Source organism: Megalops cyprinoides, chromosome 18 (genome assembly GCF_013368585.1).
Source record: "Megalops cyprinoides isolate fMegCyp1 chromosome 18, fMegCyp1.pri, whole genome shotgun sequence".
In the NCBI taxonomy this organism is placed as follows: Eukaryota; Metazoa; Chordata; class Actinopteri; order Elopiformes; family Megalopidae; genus Megalops; species Megalops cyprinoides.
This window is the reverse complement of record NC_050600.1, coordinates 9,948,602-9,971,293: the sequence shown is the minus strand read 5'-3', so window position 1 is coordinate 9,971,293 and position 22,692 is coordinate 9,948,602. Positions and strand designations below refer to the sequence as shown.

At 43.8% G+C, this 22,692-nt stretch overlaps 1 protein-coding gene across 2 annotated transcripts in view; it reads right to left on the bottom strand.

Annotated features, from left to right (window-relative positions):
- The window catches only part of LOC118793207 (pre-mRNA-splicing factor ATP-dependent RNA helicase DHX15), a 30,812-nt gene continuing 8,120 nt past the window's right edge, over positions 1 to 22,692 (bottom strand). For both annotated transcript variants that reach the window (XM_036551273.1, XM_036551272.1), the window contains exons 5-14: positions 22,323 to 22,541; positions 18,119 to 18,286; positions 10,490 to 10,576; positions 10,028 to 10,177; positions 8,579 to 8,687; positions 4,683 to 4,874; positions 2,252 to 2,374; positions 1,704 to 1,894; positions 367 to 536; positions 1 to 251 (exon numbers count right to left, since the gene is read on the bottom strand). In XM_036551273.1, the coding sequence (XP_036407166.1) occupies positions 134 to 251; positions 367 to 536; positions 1,704 to 1,894; positions 2,252 to 2,374; positions 4,683 to 4,874; positions 8,579 to 8,687; positions 10,028 to 10,177; positions 10,490 to 10,576; positions 18,119 to 18,286; positions 22,323 to 22,541 (1,527 nt within the window). In that variant the 3' untranslated portion in view covers positions 1 to 133. The remainder of the gene's footprint in view (positions 252 to 366; positions 537 to 1,703; positions 1,895 to 2,251; positions 2,375 to 4,682; positions 4,875 to 8,578; positions 8,688 to 10,027; positions 10,178 to 10,489; positions 10,577 to 18,118; positions 18,287 to 22,322; positions 22,542 to 22,692) is intronic.

The following is a 22,692-nucleotide window of genomic DNA, read 5'->3' as shown; positions in this document are numbered from 1 at the left end:
AAAACAGTAAAGAAAAACAGTAAAGCCTTCCAAACGATGGATGTTAGATGTGTGGTGTACAGCTTTAAAAAGTTCTGATTCACTGAGCAATGAGCACTGAAGCTGATGTTTGTCCTCTTGCCAAAGCTGTTCTTTAGTACTGGGAGTATTCCTTGGTTTGGAGTTTGGCGAGGATGCGCTCCAGCTGTCTCTTAGCTTCACACTGGGGGAAGTTGCTCATCTCATAGTACTGGGGAGCTATTTTGACCAGCCTTCAAAAGGACAAAGAGACCTTTTTAGAAGCATTAAAAATGCATACATGAGTGCGAAATATTTATAAAACAAGCTGTGATTACAGGGCCGTGTGTTGCGCGTGTCGATACTCACCACTCTGGTTTGATGTCCGTGCACGTGCGGATGTAGTTCTTGGTGGTGAGGACAAACTCGTTGTAAAGAACCCATTCCGGCTTGTGGTCCAGGACGGTGGAGGGGTGAAGCTGGACCACCTGGTTGTCCTTCACGGTCAGGTAATGTCCCGTACGCTCCAGGTGGGCCACCTGCTCAAACACACGTATCTATAAGGTAAGGCACCTCCAAGTTTGCTCAATTCACTTTGCTAGACACAGACATGAAAGGACAATGGTGGTTTTATAGTCTGAATCTGGCATTCATTCAGATCAAGGTTTCAACTTACATCTTGACACAATGACACCTTAGCAAGGCACCCGCTTTGACAAAGACAAAAATGAACTGACAAACGCAGAGTATAACAAAAAGACTGATCTTAGTTCTAAGGTGCAGGCTACAGAAGTATTACATTAATCTGAGGCAGCCAGTTCATATTTTTCTGTAACACTTAAATATGCAGACGATGACTGTTATGATTGCCAAAGCAATCAGTCTCAATAAAAACAATTCAAAACAAAACATGTGGGGAAAATGACCCTCGCTTAAACATAAGTGGCAAATTTGTCTTTCTCAAAAAGGTTAATGTTCATGAATATTTAAATATTAATACGCTAAATCAACTTGTCAGGTTGCTTGATTCATGTCCTGCAGACGTGTGCTTCTCAAATTGGTACTTTTCTGAACAAGGGGCAAATTGACTAGATTTGACTAGACTAGAACTTTGTACTTAAGTACTGGCCCACATTTAAAAACTCTGAACATTAAGCATTCCAAATGTTCAACACGTTGTGTTTTCCTTTGGAGCAACACTTATGTTTTAATTACAATTGTACTTTTTGCCCAGTTTCAAGGACATAGTTCTGATCAAAGAAAAAGTATTGTTACAGGAAACTGTGCAATGTCAGCTTATGCTGTCAGGATGAAGTCCGATTACACCTGCAGAGATTGCTTCCAAATACCACTGAACTGATGTCAACGAGCAACAAACCCTGCTGAACACTTCAGAATCAGAATAAGAATCAGAATAATAATCAGGCTTTATTGGCCAAGTATGCTTTTACACATACAAGGAATTTGACGCCAGTTCCAATGTGTAAAAGCATACTTGGCCAATAAAGCCTGACACTTTGTGATAATTTACCACGTGCTCACACAACAATGACCGAAAAAAGAAACAAAGCAGGACCGGTTCATTGAGATCCAACCAGGAAATGAAGAACGTGACCAAAATATATCTCTTGTCCTGTTTTCAGCATAACGTAAGCGGTCACCCCTGGCCTCTACAGTGCAAATGCACATGCTGTGAGCACACAGACCTGCATGAAGAATCCTGTGACCAGGGCCCGGCGGATGTTGATGTAGTAATCTCTACTGGTGAACTCTGTGCTTCTTCGTGGTAGATTGAATCGGTCCATGATCCTGGACAGCTGCTGTCGCACATTGTCGGCTGACATCAGCGATCGGTAGTTCACGAAATTGTCATAGCACCATTGAACTGACTCGTGGTCTGCAAACCAGAGAGAAAACAAGGACTGAACCTGTCTGTTTAAGGTAAAATGCATTGAAAAGATGACAGAACCGAAGAAAACAAATCTATCAATCTACCAGTTTTTACTCAAATAACTGGGAGACCATATGAGACAGCTTTGCTATAAGAGCCTCATTCAAATGGCTACTGACTCACTACAAATGCTAATACTAATACAGCAACAGTAAAGCTGAATTCATAATTACAGAATAATTTAATTTAGATATTGAACGTACACCCACATTTAGGCACTATAAAAAGGACAACCGGCTCCAATGACAAAGAGTAACAACTACATATAGTCACATGCTCACGGTAGTGAAGAGATGTACGTACTCTGTTTGAACGCATGGTAGACGTTGAGCAGAGTCAAATGATCTCCGTCTATGTGAGCGAACCTCATCTTGGACTCATCGGCTGCCTTCTTGGCCTCCGTTGGACGAACAAAACACTGCGGGACTAAACAAGGTTGGTATGGGCCCAACACAGACGCCCAGTACGGATGAGTCAAGCATTCTCAGACAGAGGAACAAGGCCTAGAGTTAGGTCAGGTCTCAGAGCATAGGGCTGGGTAGGGTAGGGTTTTCCCATGGTCTCACCAACTGCACGATGAAGTGCCTATTTAGCTTGAGGGGGTCAACACCTAACCACATCTGGAAGACAAGAGTTTAAACAACTACAAACTGTTAAGAAAAAAGCATGACTGCCACACAGCGTGCAGCATAACGCATTACAGCCATTTTCACATTCAATAAGCCATTTACCGCTGAAAGAAAATGAAAAAGGCCTCAAAAAGGCATTTTGAGGACACTGACACAGATATAGACAAAGAAATACTGTGCTTCCAATTTATCACACAAGAATGTATCAAATTTATGGACCATTATATCTATCTATATATACCTATAAAATGTGAAATGATGGAACCACTATAACAAGGTCTCAATTAAGGAACCCAATAACTTTTTGAAGGAATCAGAATAAAGAATTTTTTCCATCAATGTTAGGCCTGGGAAATACGTATATATCCACTGATGCATCAACTTTAAAAATTGTAAATGCACATGACACTAAATAAATAACTTTCCTGAAACTGGACCAAATTATACTTGGTAGAAAATGAATCTGTACCTTTAAGAATGCTACACAAACCTTATCTTATGCTTTTAAGGCAGGTTTATGCTATCTTTTTTTCTGAAATGACAGTAATTGGAGCTAGAAATAAGCCCCCTGAATGTACTTCCTGTGAAAGTAATTTTTCTTTTGGGCAAAACATGTACATTAACCTTTGTAACAGACAAAAGGAAAAAGCAAGCGAGAAACCACTTGAATAGGTAGCTAGCCCCATTAATGAGGGGATGAGAATTTGCTCCTGTTCTTTGGACTCGCTACAGAAAAATAAGTACATTAATTTCATGATGCATTCTAAAGGTTAGTATAGAAAGGGTTAATGCCCAACACACATATCTGGCCACCCTTATATTGGTAGCTATTTAATGCAGTTAGATGGCTATGTTCATGAAATTAGCAAGTCAATTTACAGTCATTAAGACTACCAATTACATTTTAAGCATTTCTCAAAGTCTAAAATGAATCTAGTATGGAATTCATTAGCTAGAACTTCGGTCAGCTGTGCACTACATGTCAGAATAGGAGTGTTAACATCGGTTAAAATTAAAGCCACATTAAATGTGCATGCAGTATCGCTTGATTGGTTTTCTTTTGCATCAGGAATAATTGCATCAATACATCCTTTCTAAACCACAAATGCTGTGAAAACTGTCCCAGCCCTACCAAATGTACAAAAAAGGTCTGGAAAAAAATGACCACACATCACTAATTCACCACATTACACAGTTTATTTTTTTTTTTGGAGATGACTGGCTTCGCACTAAGGTGATGTTGATGGGCATGAGTGCCTGGCTGTGGTGGAATATCAGGCACACTGGCACTTGTGAGGTACTAAAACATAGCAGGAGGGAAACCTCTGCCCTGCCCGCCGCTCTGGTCCTGGACGCTCCAAACAGGTTCATGACGAAATAAGCAGGCACATGTCCAACCAAGTACGGCACGCTCCATGAGCAGCCAGATTAAATAACTCTGAGGTTTATCTCTCTCCCCCCCAACCATACCCTGTTTTTTCTCCCCCTCACTTTTTTAACGTCAGATCCTGCTCCTATTCAATCATGAGCTTAACAGGCGCACTCAATGTTTATTGAACACAACACCCGGCCGTTGTGGTGATATGATGGCTCTGCATACGCTGCTGACTTGGTAATGAACTCAGCAGAAATCAGCTCTCCAGCGCACCCATTATTAATGCACCCAGCGTCGAAACAGCTAGTTAAATTCCTTTTTTCCCTTCAAAGGCATCTGTTTTCATCTCAATGAGCAGCATTCTGCTTTGGCAGCCTAAAGTGCAATTACTGCAGCAGCACATTCTAGCTGTGCAGACTATAAACTCATTAATTTAGTGTAGACATGCATTTTTTCCCCCCTGACAAATATTAACTGACACCACCAGCTCCGTCCTCCACACATCACTATCTTTAGAAAGTCCTCGAGCGCTGGCGAGGGCCGTGCGCCACTTCCTGCGAGCAGGGGCCCGGACCGAATTAAAGCTGCAGCCAAAATGAAAAGGCCGATTCAATTCAAGTTAAAAAATAAAGCATGGTAGCAGGAAAAGACCCAGACACCTCGGTCTGCGGGCGCGTCCGAAATTGCGTGCACGTGCGAATAAGGAGGCCGGCTCTCCCCCGGGCGTTACCTGACAGCATGGCGGTGATGGACAGGATCTCGTTGGAGCAGTTGTACTCGCAGCTGGCGATCACCATCTTGGCCAGCTGTGGGTCCAGGGGGAACTCGGCCATCATGGAGCCCAGCTCCGTCAGGTCGCCGTCGTCGTTCAGGGCCGCCAGGTAGTTCAGCAGCTCCAGGGCCCGCATCAGCGTCTCCGGAGCTGCGGAAACAGAGAGACGGTCCCACAATGCACCAGCCGGCTCTCGCGCCCACCCATCTGCAAGCTCATTTTTCATCCGTCGCTCCAGTGCTTCAAAACAACTACACCACCACCACCGCCCATGCAATTACAAGGGAACCCTTTACTTAATGAATCAAAGAGGTTTACACTGTTTGGTCAAAAGAATTTCCCCAAGATGCAATTATTGACCTTTGGCTCTGAAAAGCTGAAGTCTAATGATCAGTTGCATGTTAAGTGAAAATGACTGGCTTTGCCTTCGTCTTAGGGCAGAGCTGAGCTGAGTGCTAACACAGAGCGCTAACATGACAGGTTCTATTCCCAATATCCTGGAAAATTCCAGGGCATAATTTATTATTAGGAACAGATCGATTTAGGATGTGGGCCCTACTTCTCTTACAGAGAGAAAGTGAACACCATTATTTAGAGCGCTATGACCAGAGTCATGCAGAGCCTGGTTTTAGTCCAGCTCAAAGGTAATATGATAAACCATGTAAAACCCAATCCATACACAGCATACCTAATCTGAAACAAGTTTCTGACCATTATAATATATAATTTTGTAGAATAGAATTTATTGCTCTATCATGTGGCTTCTCCCTGAAGGGAAATCACTGAGATTATAGGCTTTATGCTATTTGGAAGAGGGACATTATACACTATTGGGGCGACTATATCGTACAGTCTGCACGTACTTTGAGAGGCAGGCAAAAAGGATTATAAAAACATGATAGTACTTCCAGATTCTTGGGATGATACTGATATATATCATATACATCATCAACTTTCTTCAAGGTTTAATTTTTCCAATGTGCATATGTGCAAGTATTTAAAGGAACAAATCTTTCTGTTTCAGATGACAGTATCCTGTGCAGGAAAAGACAAAAATAGTCCAGTACATAATATTTGTGTTAAATCATACATTTATACAAAATTTTCTTCCCTGAATAAATATGATTATATATCACAAACATACACTAACTTACAGCACTTACTTATACATACTTAATGCATTAATTAAATTTCTCCAAGTTCAGCATATGTAAATCATATACATTTTAATTTTTAAGCAAGTTACGGAAGATTAGACATTAGATTCATTTAAGAAAAACGAACAGAAGAAAAACCTCAGCTCTCTGTATACAGATTAGCATAAAATACATAAAACAGAGACATGTTGGCTTACTTTGCTTGCAGTAACATCTTAAGCGAACTGGCTTATGTGGTTCCCTAACATTTTTTGGGACAGTTCAACTTTAATTGCTTATGGAAAGACCATTTTTGTAACTTATGTTAAATGAGTTTTTCTTTGCTATGGGGGAAAAAGTTTAAAAAGCAACATGTTGAACTAAAAAAGGTTTAATTCAACAAAGCGGAAACACAATTAACACTAAAAGCTAACAACCTTTTTCACTGCAGATCTTTAATTGTCCCCTAATATGAGGATTCATGACCCAGCTGTCCTAATGCCCAACCCCATCCTCGTGTCCATGACACACCAAGACTTTTCAGCAGTGACTAAATCACCACGGCGACTTCACCCTCTCCCAAGTGACAGGTCGAATGCAGTCACACATTAAATCCCTTTAATGGACCTAAACTGATTAAGAACGAAAACAATGGCCACTAACAGAGATTCCAATCGGCGAGGGGGTGGGTTGTTCCATCTTTAGTTTGAGGGGCTGACGTTTAATTCATCGCGTTGTGTGTGGCCTCATCAGTCAGCACAGAGGGAGTGAAAGGCTGGGACTGCAGTGGATACTCTCTGCAGCTGGAGATCCGGAGCTCGGCACAAATCAACATCCCCGTTTCCACCACGCCGCATCACTCCTCCCTGCCTGCAGTCTTACAGCATTCTCTCAGCACACCTGCTTAACGCACACCATCTTGGACAGTTAATGCTTTACCTGCTGCGCGTTCGATCAGCTTGAGCGGAATAGCTCCTGGGCGTAGTTGAGACAAGCTGGCAGTCCAAATGACAATATGCGCTCCTCGCTGAGCAGTTCGATGCAGCCGCACGATGGCCTGGGTGACCGCGGTGAAACTGCGCTGTGGGTCCGGGCAGTGCCACCTCAGCTCCACAGAATCAGCAACAGGCCCAGCAGCTACAGCTGCGTACAGCCCCAGATCCCACATCAGCACAATGCCAAGCCGTCTTGCACCAGAACCCCACGGTCCCCTTTCAAAGTTCAAAGCACAACATGGTGCAAAAGATACTCTGTTCAAGCTGATATGAGCATCCCCACTCAAAACACAGGTTAAGCTATTTGAAATAGTTCATCTATTCTACACCAAACATGTGTGACCTCATCAAACATGGATCTCCCCACACTGCAAAGAGAAATGGCAACGCAGCATCACACTCATTCATTTAACACCTAATATATTTCAGACATGTTTGAACTAACACAAAAACACAGAATCCTTCATCTGTCAATAGCAATACCTATTTATCAAAAAGAGCTATTCTTTAACGGTCTAGTTCCATGTATCTGAGTGCAGGGATGTTAGGTGTGTCTTTCAGGATCTACACAAATGCCAATATTGGTTGGCAGCCAGCCAATCACACATCAGCATGGAATTTTTCTTTCAGCGGGGGGTGGAGCTGAATAGTGTCTGCAGCTGCATCCCTCAGACAAAAGAAAAGCTGCAAGGTATTCTGCCCACGAGACACTAAATCAGAACCACTCACTTGCTCTCAGCCGATTTAACAAATAATCCTGTCTGGAAGGAATCACTCTGTACGAAGAAAACATACAATGTTATTGTCTATAAAAGTGCTACAACACATTCCAGTATGGAGTGAGCTGAAGTACTTGACTGGGGAGCAACAACAAATAAAATAGCGAATAGTGGTTACCCACTACGATGCAAAACACCTCCAAAATGACAAAAAAAAGCAAACTTCTTCAGCTTAGAACTCATGCTAACCCTGCATGGGCGCACTGCCACACCTCTACGTCGTGGGAAGATCCCGTCACTGAAACAGAAGAGAGAGTGCACACACCACTGCTGCATCTACAGAAAATCTGACGAGACAACAAGCTATTTCTGTAACCTGTCTCCATGTTCTTAGTGCTGTTTGGTGTTGTGAACAGAAGTATTAGGTCCGATTTCATCAGCCAGACATGAGTGGAGTGTGTTGAGTGTGGAGCTCTCCTGCTCTAGTTTCACACTGCAGGGAACGCCGTGGCCCGCTCTCCCCAGTGCCGCACCAGCAAGCGCATGAGATCAGACCGGACAGGACCAGAGCGGCCGGCGGAACAATCTGGCACCTTTCCAGCAAGGAGCCAACGAGCGAACAACTCCGGCACCGTCGAAGCAACAGCACAAACAACCTTATCGGCAGAGAAAGTACCCTGAAAGAAAACCGCAAGCTGACCGTGACTCCCTCAGTAAGTGTTGCGGGAATCATCCCCAGCCGTGGCTCTGAAGGGTTTTCATTACAGATGAGCACTTAAACACCCTGTTGAAATAACCGTCATCCAGACTGCCCTCTTCGCCCAGCTGAATGCATTTCTGAAGCTGTCAGACTGGAGCCCTTGAAGACCAGGATTATGAGGACAGGGAAGACCCCAGAATTGAATAAAAAGATATAAATTAAAAAAAAAAAAAATCACCTCTAGTGTTAACATGTTAATGGACAACATTTCATTAGTCCTATTATAAAAACTTCTGGCTCTAACCTGGTGGGTCCATGAAGTCAAAGTGCACTAGGTCGTCGATCCCGAGTTTCTTGAGCTGCAATACGACCGAGCCCAAGTTAGACCTCAGGATCTCAGGATACGTGTTGTCCTGTCAAAAAAGAGAAGAAAATTGAAATAAATTAGTCAGGGTGCGATTATCTTTTCACACATACTCATATGTCAAGCGAACACAGCCTTCTGACTGGAGCATGTGAAGGGCTATTTAACTTGTTTTAAAATTCACTTTCCCACTCGGCGTGACATGAAAGAATTACCCTGTTAAACTGAGGACTTGGCTTTCACGTGTGCATTTGTCAGGATGTGTCTGTTCCTCTGGCATTGCTTATTAAAAGCGCTGGGGCTCAATGGCGGAGAATCAGATATATGAAGGGGAAAAGAGTGCAAGAATTATACCGCTCTGCGTAACATTTATCACCGAGTGCACAGGGGTGGCCGAGAATCTGAATTTAGAGGCATGGCAGTGGTTCTGAAATACACAAACGGTTCTCAGCATCAGGAAAAATCTAGAAACCTCTAGAAAACTGTGCCATGCTCTCCGTCTCCCGCATCCTTTCTCCTTTCCCCTCTACTGTGGAGCTGTGCTCACGTCAACAACTGTACTTGATGGGAAAGAAAAATCAATGGCTTTCGTGTTTGAAATGTAAAGTGAAATTCAGAAACTTTGTAAAACAGCACTGCCATATAGGTGTGCGTGTCAGATTAAAACCACGCAGATTCCATATGTGACATACAACACAGTTCTATGCCCACTAACTCTGCGTCTGTACAAGAGAATGGTGGGAGCAGTGGTTAACAGCTCGAGTTTGAACAATTCCCCTACACATTATAAAGTGACTGCAGTCGCGCTGTTATTTACGCCCGCGTGCTCTGTGCCCAGCTGCTACCACGGGCTTGCAGAAATGAGATGGCACAAGCCACCAATATCAGGAACAAACAACCTCAGGGCGAGACACAGGGCAGGGACACGTGGGCCTCTGATCCGCTCCCTGTAAACACGCTCACGATAAAAAAGATTTACATTTATCTCCAAAAATGCACTGGCTTGACAAAATCCCACTTCAGAGGGATCCACTTATTTTTCCAGGGCCACATGGTCCTTAATTTATTTATCTTTAAGGAATAACCCTGCACATTATTATATTATTGCCATTTAGCAGATGCTCTTACCCAGAGCGACTTACAGAGGTTATAGAGCTTCGCATGTTATCCATTTATACAGCTGGATATTTACTGAGGACATTATGGGTTAGGCACCTTGGTCCAGGGTCCAGCAGCAGTTCTCCAGTGGGGAATCAAACCAGCAACCTTTCAGTTATAAGTCCTGCACTTTCACCACTATGCTACACTGCTGCCCCCACACAGTGACAGCAGCGCTGAGCCCCAACCCCATGGACCCCTTTCCCCCTAACAGCACGGCGGGCACCTCACCTGCATCTCGGTCTTGTAGGCCTTCTCCGTGTACAGGCGGAAACACTTCCCTGGGCGTGTCCTGCCAGCTCGCCCCGCCCGTTGCTGTGCCGAGGCTTTGCTGATGGCCGTCACCAGCAGCGACTCCACCCTGATGCGTGGGTTGTACACCTTAACAGAGGGGCGACTGGACAGGTCAACAACAACCAACAGCAGCGACGAAAAACTGCTAGCAAAATGCTTAATAAACTGCTTCTGTGCAGACGCCATTTTCATTCAGGAAGATGTGTAAATTCCTTCTTAAATCTTTTTTTTTTTTTTTTTTCTTCTTCTTCCAGGGCTTCCAAATGTCAGAAGAATAAATAAATAGCATTTCCATCTCCTGTGCTGTCAGATATGTATGAGCATTTATCTGGGGATTTTGCTGGCAACAGAAGCAGGTGATGGGAGGAGATTATGTGGAGGACAGAGGCAGCCGCTAACCTTCTGCTTGGCAAATCCGGGATCAATTACAAACACCACGCCGTCGATTGTCAGGGACGTCTCGGCAATGTTTGTCGACACCACAACCTGCAAAAAGCGAGCGCAGGCCCGGATTACTCACCCTCCCGCTCAGGGCTAAAGACACTCCCGTCGTCATGGAAGACCCTGTAATTCACCACTTCATTCATCAGGCGTGCACTCATTGGGTCATAAACTCTGATGAGCACCGCAATAATCGTGTATTCTTCGGGTGTGCTTTCAGAGCATTCAACAATTACAGAACCTGTATGGACCTGGGTATAATCCCAGGCCTCTCAGCTCAGCACTCAGTCTAAAGGTGTCAAACCTGCAATCACATTACTTCAGAAAGAACGGACAAAAACATTAAAAATAAATTACGACCTCTAAAAGGAAGTATAAAGCAGAATGTAGACGCTCGCTTGCAGCGTACTACCGGCAAATATATCAAATATGAAAGCTTTCCAAAGAAAGATCTACCACCAGAAAAAAAAAAAAAAAAACAGTCTATGTTCCACTTCCCCAAAAATACTTTATGGAGGGCCAGAGCAACACATTGTGAATGAATTAAATCCAGCAGACACTTCTGCGGAGCGTAATAGAACCTAACAGGGGAGTGCTGCGACAGTTGCTGCAATCAACTCGAATAGACAGTCAGCAAACTAAAATGGGCTGCTTTCAGCAGAGCATCTTGTCCAAATGCATTACCGCCTCCTCTTTGTGGAATAGATGCAGTTTGCTTGCACCCAACCACCCCTCCGTTTCTTAGAAATGCTTTCTGCCTTATCTGGAGCTCCCTCCGAATAATTATTTTTTGTGATCCAATTTTTTCCAATTGAGGCACGTTACGTTGACGGTAGACCGATTCCGAAATCAGTTTACATCAACGTTCTGAAATTCACGTTTTGTCAAAACCATAACCATTAATTTGAGATGAAAATGAAAGCCGCAGTAAATCAAACACCGAAATGCTCCAGAAAAACAAACCCTGTCATGTTTGAAAAACAAAAGTGAGCAGAGGAATGATTCATTTGCCTGGAGGTGAGAGCCCCACACAGAGGCGTAAGAGCACCCGCTAAATTAAAATCACTCAAACTGACTGTTGGAAGAGCACTAAAAAGCTACTTTGAAATAGGAGATAAGTTGCATTAAAATTAATTAGCTTTGTGGATAACTGAAATTACCCAAACGCGGCTGCAAATTCATGTTAGTGAACAGCAACACTGCTTTAAAGGGAACGAGAGGAACCAAAAAAATGATTTCCAGGTATATTCTTGTAGATTGTTTATATCACAATATATATATAAAATATGGCGCTCTTCCTAGGACTGAATGCAAGGCCACACATAGTAATATACAGCTTAGAAATGCTGAAATCTCTTCCCTGTCAGATCTGTGCAGCCTCTGATCAAAGCGCTGGGGCTGCCTGCTACATTTATTTTATCTCAAATATTAATAGGATCCAGACAAATAAAAAAAAAAAGAAATAAATGAAATAAAAAGGCGTTGGGATTCTAAAAGACAAGGAGGCCCAGGGAAGCCATGTCTCAGAATCCCCCAGATCTTTTTCTATTACGATTATCCCCTATAGCGAGTCTGTCCATGAGAAATGACAGCCGAAATCGCAGTGCCGAAATAAAACGAGTCACATCACCCTATGGGTCTTTCTGTCAGCGTTTAAACTAATGGGGGGAAGTGCAATGTGATGCCGCCGCACGCGAGCAGGAGCCCGGGCGCTGGACAGCCCCTTACATAAAGAGTCACGGCCCTCACCCCCCCTCGGAGGGAACAGAGCCGGGCGGAGCCGGAGTCTGCAGCTGGGCCAGCGTGACGGCTTTTACGCAACACACCCGGACCTGCATAATGATGAGTATCACTTCCCCTTTATGGAGGAAAAAAAAAATATCAAAAGAGAGCAGAGGTTGGAATCTTTCTGAGATCGCTTGAACTCAAGAAAAAAGAAAAGAAAATGTTGAGATGAAATATGAATTAAACCCACCTGTATTTTCTACGCAAGGGTACCCGATTTATATACTTTGAAATCTAGTGCTGGTTTTTTCAAACAGTTGAAATTTACTTCAGTTTTAAAATCCAAAAGCGTTCCTTGATATTCCAAAAAGCTCAACATCCTGTTTCTATGTTTGTACCATTTCGATGCTCAATTTTCCTGTTTCCTGCTCCTGTTTTCTATCATCATTTGGTAGATTTCACAATAAGGAGCCTGGACAAGGATCAGCAGTGCCAATATTATGCTTGAACTGACCTTCACAATCATCTTGTTCTGCTTCATAAAGCTCATTTGCAGCTAATGATACACAAGTATCTAGGGCATTGGCATCTAATTGACCCCATCAATTCATCAGCTTTAATATCTGACCAATGCCGTGTCCATGTAAATGTTGCCGTATCCGTGGCAAGCTCCAAAAGCTCACCTCATGTGTACCTCCTGTAACTGCAAGGTCAAGTGGACTCCTTTTAAAACTCACTATGGGATGGGCTGCAAAACTATTAAACCTTTACCTTTATGCATTCTTGCTTTCTGCAGATTCCCTTATACTGGTCAACATACACTGTCTTTTTGGTCTATTCTACTTTAATCGAACGTGAAACATGAACTAGATCCCGTTTCAAAACCGACATCTATCGATAGTAAACGAGTCACTGCAGTCATAAACAAGTCAGTGCTCTGATCGTCACTAAGTTCCTCATTAGCCTCATGACGGAGGGTTGCCATCATTAGCATTAGCATTTCACATGTAGTAGCTGGCGGTTGATTGTCAAATTTTCCCCTAAATAGATCCCTATCATTTGACAGACAGGTAGCCTAAAACTTGAATATCCCACTTCAGAAGTGCAGCGGCCTATCAGCATGCACCGCAGGTGATGAGAGCCAGAGACTCGCGGCCCCATCTCTAGTGATGCGGCCGCCTTTGCCTATGATAGGCGTTTAAATCCCACCTTTTAACAGTGGATTTCTCTCCTGTGATTAGAATGCAGTGGTGTTTAGTTATTAATGCCATGGATCATTTTAAGTTTTTCCAGCCCTTAACCTTGTGTAATACCGCCTCTGAATGAATCATCCTGGCGCGCATTAGCATTCCATCGGGTAACGGAGAAACCAGTCAGGCGACGAAAATGGCCTCTCTGGAGGACTTGGGCAGGATTCTCTGGACCGAGCCGAAAGAACAAACCAAACAGGCAGTTTGAGTGAAATCAGCAGGCAGATAAATGACAGAGCTTTGGTCTCTTCGATCTACGGACCCCTCAGACTAATAAGAGAGACGCCGTGGTGACATTTACCGCTCAACCAGTCCTCTCCCTTCCCCAAGTTAGGTTCATGTGGCCCACTCTAATTTAATATGTGCCCGTGAAACTGTCAGCACACGTATCAAAGAGATCGGGGGGGCTGTCATAGCGCTTATGAATTGGAGACACTTTCAAGACAGATCACGAAACAAAGCAGAGCATCGCCTGACACTTATTAATGTCTGGAGCCATCAAGGGAAGCCGGTATGCACGACCGCTGAAGCGTCGTAAATCTTAAAAAACAGCTTCCGTTTTCCTCATCCGAATTAAAGCCACACAAATTGCTTGGCGAAGCATGCAAGGAATGAACAGTGCTTAACCACATTTAGTGAACCGTGGTTGTTGGGAAATTGCACCTTTTTGCAGCCAATGATCCACATGTGAACGATCTGGAACGAGGGTGACCACAGGCGTGCATGGGGTGGGGGCTGGAACGGTCGATTTCTCACTTGAAAAGGAGAATTTAGAGCTGAAAAGGATGGCATGTGGCTACACGGGCTACGCTCCCCACCAGTTTAATCAAGGGAATAACGAGAGAGAGCAAGGCACCTACAGATCATCCACATGGGCCTCTGTGCGCCCACAGTGATACACAGCGATCTGTACACCAGCGCTACCAGCGGTTCTACATGCAGTATTCACATTGTGTGCCGTAATTACACAAGCCCTACCCACTACCAGCCACTGTGATTCTGCGTAGCAGAGGACATGAATGAAACAGTGCCTGCTGACATTTTATAATCGTGTGGGAGCAGATAGCCTCTCATCGATTGCATTGATTCAAAGTACATATGGAGCCCGGGAATCATTTAAAAGGCATGGGGCCGGCTCCTGCTTGTCTGTGGCCATATTGTAGAGCGAAGAGTTTTCATCAGTAATATCATTACAGCATTATCACTGCGTGTTATTTCTAGGTTATTACCAAGCAGGGGCAGGGACTTTGCTTAACAAGGCCATTCTTCACTCTCACCATGGGGAAACTGCAGGGTTGACAAATAAAGCCATCTCCTGATTAGTAAAAATGGGAGGGATCCTTAATGGTTTTTGCGCCTGAATGTGTTTGCCGCACACTGAAGTGTTTATCACGGGCGTACAGGTCTGACGTCTGAAGGAATATCCGGACGTTTAAAAAAAAAATCCTTATACTAATAGAGTCTATTTGTCAAAAACGTTTAACAATGATACTTTAGAAGAGGATGGGGTGGGGTGGGATTTAAGTCTTTGTTAGTAATTACAGTGAATGGAAGCTCCAACACAAAAATCATTAAACTGTAAAAGGCAAGATCAGTGCCTTTTTTGGAGGAATAGACCGTCGATGTGGGGGGGGCTCTATGTTAATGGAAGGGAAGCTTAATGCGCTCATCAGCATGCGAGTGGGCCGTCGCGGATCGTCTTAATTCTGTCATTACCTTTCCCCGAGCTCCTGCTTGCGACACCTCGCCACACCCCTACTCACATCAGTATCACTCTCTGACATAACGGAAGGGGGAAAACTCGCGTGGCGCCCTGTCTTCAATTATTCTCTCCCAGACGAGCGCCGCCACACCGCGGTCTGATCCTAATAAAAATGACAACTCCGTTTGGGGCCGTGGCAAAAGCGCGCACGCCAGTTCAATTATTCGACCTTGCCAAGGTTCTCATGGCCAGGAATTTGTTCAGGTGTTTACACGTTGCCTCCGGGTCCTTATTTGCATGGCGGGGTTATATATACTCCGGCTCTGACAACCTGACATTTTAACAAGGTAATTTAAGCTCATCTCCATGCGACTGGAGTCACCCAGGATACCCAGGGGGCAAGAGAAAATGATACTTGAAAGCATGCAGACTGTCCAGGCACCTCGGGAATCACCTGGGAAAGGCAGGCGCTTGCCATTTCGGATGGCGTGGCAAAGCGTGTGTCACTTCGGGGGGGGGGGGATGCAGAATGCAAATTTAGGGGGGGGGGCCGTCACGGGTCTTCTTTCGCGTCTCTCTGAATCTGGAGATGGCATCTCCCGGGCCATGCCATATTCAAACCTGCCCCTGAGTATCCATGTCGCTCTTTCATGTCAACATGCCTTTGAGTGGCGAGAGCAAACACAGATAATGTTTGAACTTTTAAAATTCCCGTCCGCCAGCTTAACGTAATCAGACTGTTGCACATCTTGAGCCTCTGTAAACACAAAGGAGCTCAAGGAGATAAAACCCATGCTGCTGCATGGAAGGGGGAAGAGAAAGACTGAAACACAATCTTCTCGTTTGCATTTCCGTGCTGCCAAAAGGTGCTGATTAAGGAGTTTTGATATGCGTTGATTTGGGTTACGCAGCAAAATGTATGTAAGCCAATTTAAAGGGCATCAAGCCTGGATTCCAAAAATCCAACGCCAACAAACCAAAAATAATGCTTAGGAGCTGCGCGCATCATAATCCCGTGTTAGGGTAGTCACTACAGAAGATTTAAAAATGCGACTTAGTAATCCTGCACTCCCATTTTCAGCTGTCCAGGGAGAAAAAAATGAAGCCACAGGGAGATATAGGAAGTGTGAGGCTGCTTACCCTCCTCCTGAGGAGTGCTGAAATGTTCTGAACTAAAACACTACAGGGAGATGGAGAATAACTAGCATCACAAATACAATTAGAGTGTTGCATTGGAATTGATGACAGGACTGCATAGCCCTATTGTTTTAAAGGTTATGGGCAGTTTAAACAATTTGAGTGAACCAACAAGTCTCAAATTATGAAGTAATTTTCTAAAATTACTATTAAAAACAAATGTCCGTTAATACTGTATATATCCTGGACAAAAATGTGCTAAAATCATGTATCTGATACTAAGCAATTATGGATATACAAAGGGCTTACTATACATGGGTTACCCAGTCATCATACTTGTGCTTCTGCATATGCGTGAAGCAGGGTACACATATGCTTAGCTGAGCACTATTGTGCATTCCTATCTTGAACATAAATACCCACAAAGATTAACAGCATGTTCCACTACAATAATTCAATAAAAACTCAAACAAGCAAACAATTCACATGGCAATATAATTTACAATTTAATCACAAAACCCAGATGAATTACTTGCACAGAACACTTCTTGGCTCATAATTATTCTCATCAAATAGGAATTAAAAATATTTCACTTGTTTGTCTCAACATAAATTGACAACTTAGCGGAACAAATGTCAGAGATTGCTTGTGTCTAGGAGGGGTTATACACTGTGAGCAAGTCTAGATGGGAACAGTGCAAAGCACTGCCATTCTAAAGTTTGGTAAAAGTTTGCCAGTTTCTGAAAGCCAAAGCTAATGTCAAGTTGAGCCGACTGAAAAGTATCAAAGCTGAAAGCCACGGTAAGGCAAAGTATCTGTGAAAGTGGTAAAAATGGCACCAACAGATTATTCACAGCAGCAGCACCTGATTATTCACAACCTGACCATTGTTAATACTCTATTGTACGAACATTACATTATTGTCATTTAGCAGGCACTATTATCCAGAGCAACTTACACAGGTTTCAATTTTTACATATTATCCATTTATACAGCTGGATATTTATGGGGTAAGTACCTTGCCCACAAGTACAGCAGCAGTGCCCTAGCGGGGAATCAAACCAGCAACCTTTTGGTTATGAGCCCTGCTCCTTACTGCTATGCCACACTGCTGCCACTCCCTGTTGCTTCACCAACAATGCTCCATCCGGTCCTACTGCGAAGGCGGCAGGGAAGAGTAACTCCTCCAACCACAATCAGATGTCTGGGTAAATGTTTGCAAATTTACCACTAACCATCACGTTTAATATTCCCTCAGATCCCTGTCCAAGAGAGCTGCAGTCCAAGAGGTTCTCCAGTTACAACATACAGCTTTTAAAAAATATAAAAACAATGGTTGAATGCCTTAATAGTGTCTATAAATAGACAAAAAAACCAAAATAAAAATCAGTAGGACAGAAGAGGGTAAGAGAGAGCCAAGATCTAACACAAAATAAACAGCTGTGGACCGGTGTTTTGCATCAATAATTCATGCTGTTTTTTGGCATTAAAGACGGCAGATCATTTTGGCCTCTGTTCTCCCAGTGAGAATGACTATCTGCAGATAGATAAAGGACTGCAGCTTCAGTGCTTTCCTTAGGCTCTCAGTCAGTGCATAAAAACCCAAGTTATAATTTAGAGGGAATCATATGCTGACAAAAGCAGCATATGTTGTGAGTCAGTCCTGCACCAAAGCTGAAGGAAACTTTTTCCCCCCCACCATCTTTTTTTTTAAACTAGCAGACAAGTGGTGAGGCACTGAGCTGCAAAGTAATTGAGTGCTGTGTACGTACCTTCCTTCCTATTGCGCCGTTCGGCTTTCTGGGCGGGGGCGGCTCGAAGATCCTCTGCTGCTGCTGGGGGGGCAGTGTGGAATACAGCGGAATGATCTTAATGTCCCCCACTTCGGGCCCCAGGTCGTCAATTTCGCGTTTTATCCGCTTGCAGGCTTCATCAATTTCCTGGAAGATGATTCACGCAATTAAGGTCAGTGATGGGCACTTGTCAAGTATGTGCTCAGTGCAGTCATAGTGGCTCCACGGTCAATATCACCCACGGAAACAGCAAGGACGGCCGGGGTAGGCACCGGGCAGGAAGTTGGCGATATCAGATCAGTGCACCCCCGGCTATCTAACTTGGGAAATCCAACCTGCGCTGGAATTTGCCAGGGTGAATTCCACATGGCTCTACTGTCAAATGAAGCACATTCAGAAAAGGCCCACTTATGCCCTTCCTCAGTGGTAACACTAAGGTGATATGAAACAAAGAGAGCAATACTGATGCTTCAGCAGCTTTCCATGGAGAGGAAACACGCACCCACACACTTTTTAAATGCTCCAAAGTCAGGTTTTCCTTTTTTACACAACAAAAACAAATATCAGTGTTTTGCCGCCAATGAGTTGGTTTGGGGTTTTTTTTTAGAATACTACTCACTTGAGAATTTAAATAGTGGGTGGATGTTTTCTATTCCTCTCCGGTCCCAGACATTTTTGTTAGCCTGCAGGTGGAAATATGGAGGTGTGAATGTTTTCATTCTGCTCACTTTAATTAGCCCACTCCCGGTCCCAGCAGATAGGATGGCTGTGGCTGAAAACTGGAGCTTGTGGGACAACCAGGTGGTAACTTAGGGGCCCCTAAGGTGTTCATCCGTTGCACCAATACGTGGGTAGTGGGCAGCCAGGGCCTCTCACTGTCCTTCGGGTGTGCACTGGTGAGGACACCATGGAGGTGCAGCAATTAAGATTAAGGGAGCCGGTTCTAAAAAGAATTTCTGGCCCATCTAAACTGTTGGTCTGGCTGCACTCTTGAACTTCCCCAGCGTCTGGGTCAGAAAGGGAGCCGTTCTACACGGAAACTGTGATGTCACACAGGCAGGAATCACCTCTGAAAGTAATAACTGATCTTCTGTTTTGTCTGTTGCATGTACATGTGGATTTGGAATCATAAGACCTATAATAATGGAATTTCAATTATTGCCGTAAGTACAGAGTGTGCAAAACATGGACTGTCTGTGCATCAAAGCCATGGCCTGTCTGGAAGGGGAAATGAGACATAAGGACACCCACTGGACTGGACAGAGCCTAGATGTGCTACTGGAAATCATACCTGCATTTGTAATCATCTTGTTTTCATGGCCGGTATATAACCTAAAGCCAAAAGCACTATAAACAAAAAAAGCCAAAAGAAACTGCTAAAAATGTTAGCTCTTATTGCTAACTGAAGCTTTGAAAAAAAAACTGTCTACTTCAATACAAAGAGGCATGAGAAAATAGTTTTCAGTCTGAAAAACACTTCTCAGTGGAACAGACATTCACCACTCTAGGTGGAGAGAGTATGCACCTTTTAAAACATAAACCGTATAAACAGTATACAGTTAATCACTAACAAACACATGGAAACATCAGTAATTTCAATTTAATCTTAATGTACAATTTGGCAACCATAAGGACTCAGTATTATTTCATATTAGCAGCTGCTTCAGTCATATCTTTAAAAAAAAAAGGCTGAAGACAATGGCAAAGCATTCAAAAACATATTTGGAACACATCCTCTTCTAGACAATGTAATGTGCTTCCCTGAAAGATTTCATTTTTCCTTTTCCAGAAATGCATTTCCTCAAAACAGCACAAGTAACAAAATGAAATGGCTTGAGGAGGGTAAACTGAGGCAGCAGAGAATGAGAGAGACTCCTGCCACATTCTGAGTACAAAGGCATACATCCCTGCCCGAGCCTGGCACTTTTCTAAGAGAACTTGGGGAGATCTTTGGGCAGAACCAGAAAACATGGCACAGGAATGGGTTTGCCTAATGAAGCGATCCAAATGCTTATTCTCAAATACCACAACATGTAACCCACAGAACTGGCTCCGTGCCCACAACACAAGGCCTCAGCCTGTGCTATAGCACCACCCTCAGGTGGCAGCGGAAATTACAGCTGCTCCCTGAGCGGTCATGTGACACAGATGAATTACTTGGCGCTGTACCTTTGGAGAGAATGTTCCATGGAAACCTGGAGCAAGGTGCATTCTGAAATTACCGGAGCCATTTTTAATACATTGTTTTCCATTATCATATCAAGGCCACTCTGTGGCACTGAGAGCGCTGCAACCTAATCCCAGCCTGCAGAATTAATACCCTTTTCTTGGGAGTATCCCGGCTGCATAGGAATTTTATTTTAACCTGTTCAGGGCTCCCACAGACCTAGAGGAAGCTACAAAGACACCACATAAGGGGATGAAAATGGCCATGTGTCTTAATCTAACCACTATGGCACGCACTGGAGTAGCACACAAATGGATGAATGAAATTAGCTTCAGTATTAATAGCCCATCAACACTCTGGATGCAACAGCTGTCACGAAAACAGCATTTGCTGCCAAGCAAAGAAACGAGCCAGCATCCATACCTTAGGAAGAGCAAAATGCAGGGCAGATTCGCTGCACTCGTTCCATATATAGAGAGCTGGGTGTTAACCACTTAATTGAGGTAATTAAGTGTGTTCTTGGTCCTGCTAATTAGAAAGACTCCAACATATCTGCACTTTGAGGTTAACAGCTGTGGGCATAGCTTAAATGGTGAAACATACCACTAAATCACAGATGGCTTATTCTTCACCCATTCTATTTTCCTATGGTTTACCATAACAAAATATCTGAACGTGCACCGAGGGAACCCCACCCCCACTCCCCCAATTTATGTTGTTATGAATTATACTCCTTTATCTGGAAAAGATAAAAAAAAACGTGCATACTTTAAAAGAGATTTCCATCGCAGTCATTAGGCGACATCAAAGTTGTGAGGAGAAAGTGAAGAGGTTAAGAGGCTCTCAGGGGCAGGGAATGGCACCCTTTGAACATACAATTCTGCCAGACCTACCTCATATTCCCTTTTAACCTAATTAAGGGCCCGCTAATAAACTAACTGCGCAAGTGTTTAGAGTACTGACACTCTGCACCATGACATGCTACCCCCAATACATTTTCAGCAGACAAGCGCATCCCTAATATTCTACTGTATGGGGGGATTACGATGACCAAATTGAAATCAGAATAAAATGTCTTACAACATTTTTTACTCACAACCTTTTCCTGCACTCATACAAATAACAGTATTACTTCCCAATTAAGTTAATTCACACACTACTATATTTAAAGTCAATTACAGTCCTTTTGAGGAAATTACTTCAGACACAACTACATAACAAGTGAAGTATTCACTTGTTTTTACATCAGGTGTATTACATGGTTACCCTAAACCACCGATAATTCATTTATACTGAACAATAAGCAAACCCAAATTAAATGCAGTATGTGATTGGGGGAGCTTTGCTGTTACCATTTTGTTTGAGAGACCACTATTTGAGAAATTTCAGACAGCACCAGGGAACACAAATCCATCTCACAAAACTCAAAATGAGTGAAAGCAATTGAAAGTTGTCCACTCATTAATATGGTTCAGTTGGCTTGCTGTTGGAAGCATTCATTCTGCTCCCTTTATATATCCAATAATAAGACTCTGTACACTGCGCTTAATGCCTTTTCTCCTACAATAGATGCCGGCTGGTGGGCCCATTACGGCCAGTGTAGCCATGCAGGGGCGGCTGTCTGCCTTCGCCTGAGAACTTGAGGCTGTCAGACACATTTCCGCAAGGCTTGAGCTTGCCCGGCTGTGACCAAATTCATCATTTTCGGCATGAACCTCGCCCTCTATTACACATCAGTAAGCAACATTTGCGGGAGCAAAAATAATAAATTACTTAATTTCAGGGATTCATGAGGAGGGCAGAATCTGGGTCACTTTCTCCCAGTTTTTAGGGTATTTTCCAAACAGACAAGGCCAGACATTAAATACCACTATTAGCCTGATTGATTTTTTAACCTTTGCTCGCATGTGTTGGTGCACATGTGTGCTTGCATGCATGTGCGCTTGAGGAAAACATTTGTGAAGGCATCCCCATCCCTGCTGCATCAGACCGGGCACGGCCCATAAACGTGCGTACCTCCTGGCCTGTGAGGAACAGCAGGACGTCCCCCTCCTCTTCCTCGCACATGTGAATCTGGATGACGGTGCGGATGGCCGCCTCCAGGTAGTCCCTCTCGGGCTCCGGCGTGTAGAAGATCTCCACGGGGTGCGTGCGCCCGGGGATGGTCAGCAGGGGGCAGCTGTCGAAGTAAACCTGGAACTTCCCGGCGTCTAGAGTCGCACTCATTACAATGACCTGTTTGTGGACCAAAAAAAAAAAAAAGCACTCGTCAACAGCAAAATTCATCTACTGGCTTTCTCCATGGTTTATGAGGGTTGTACATGTGAAACACTGGGGGTGCAGAGTTCTCTCAGCTCTCCGGCCTCCTAAGGCGGGACAGAGAAGT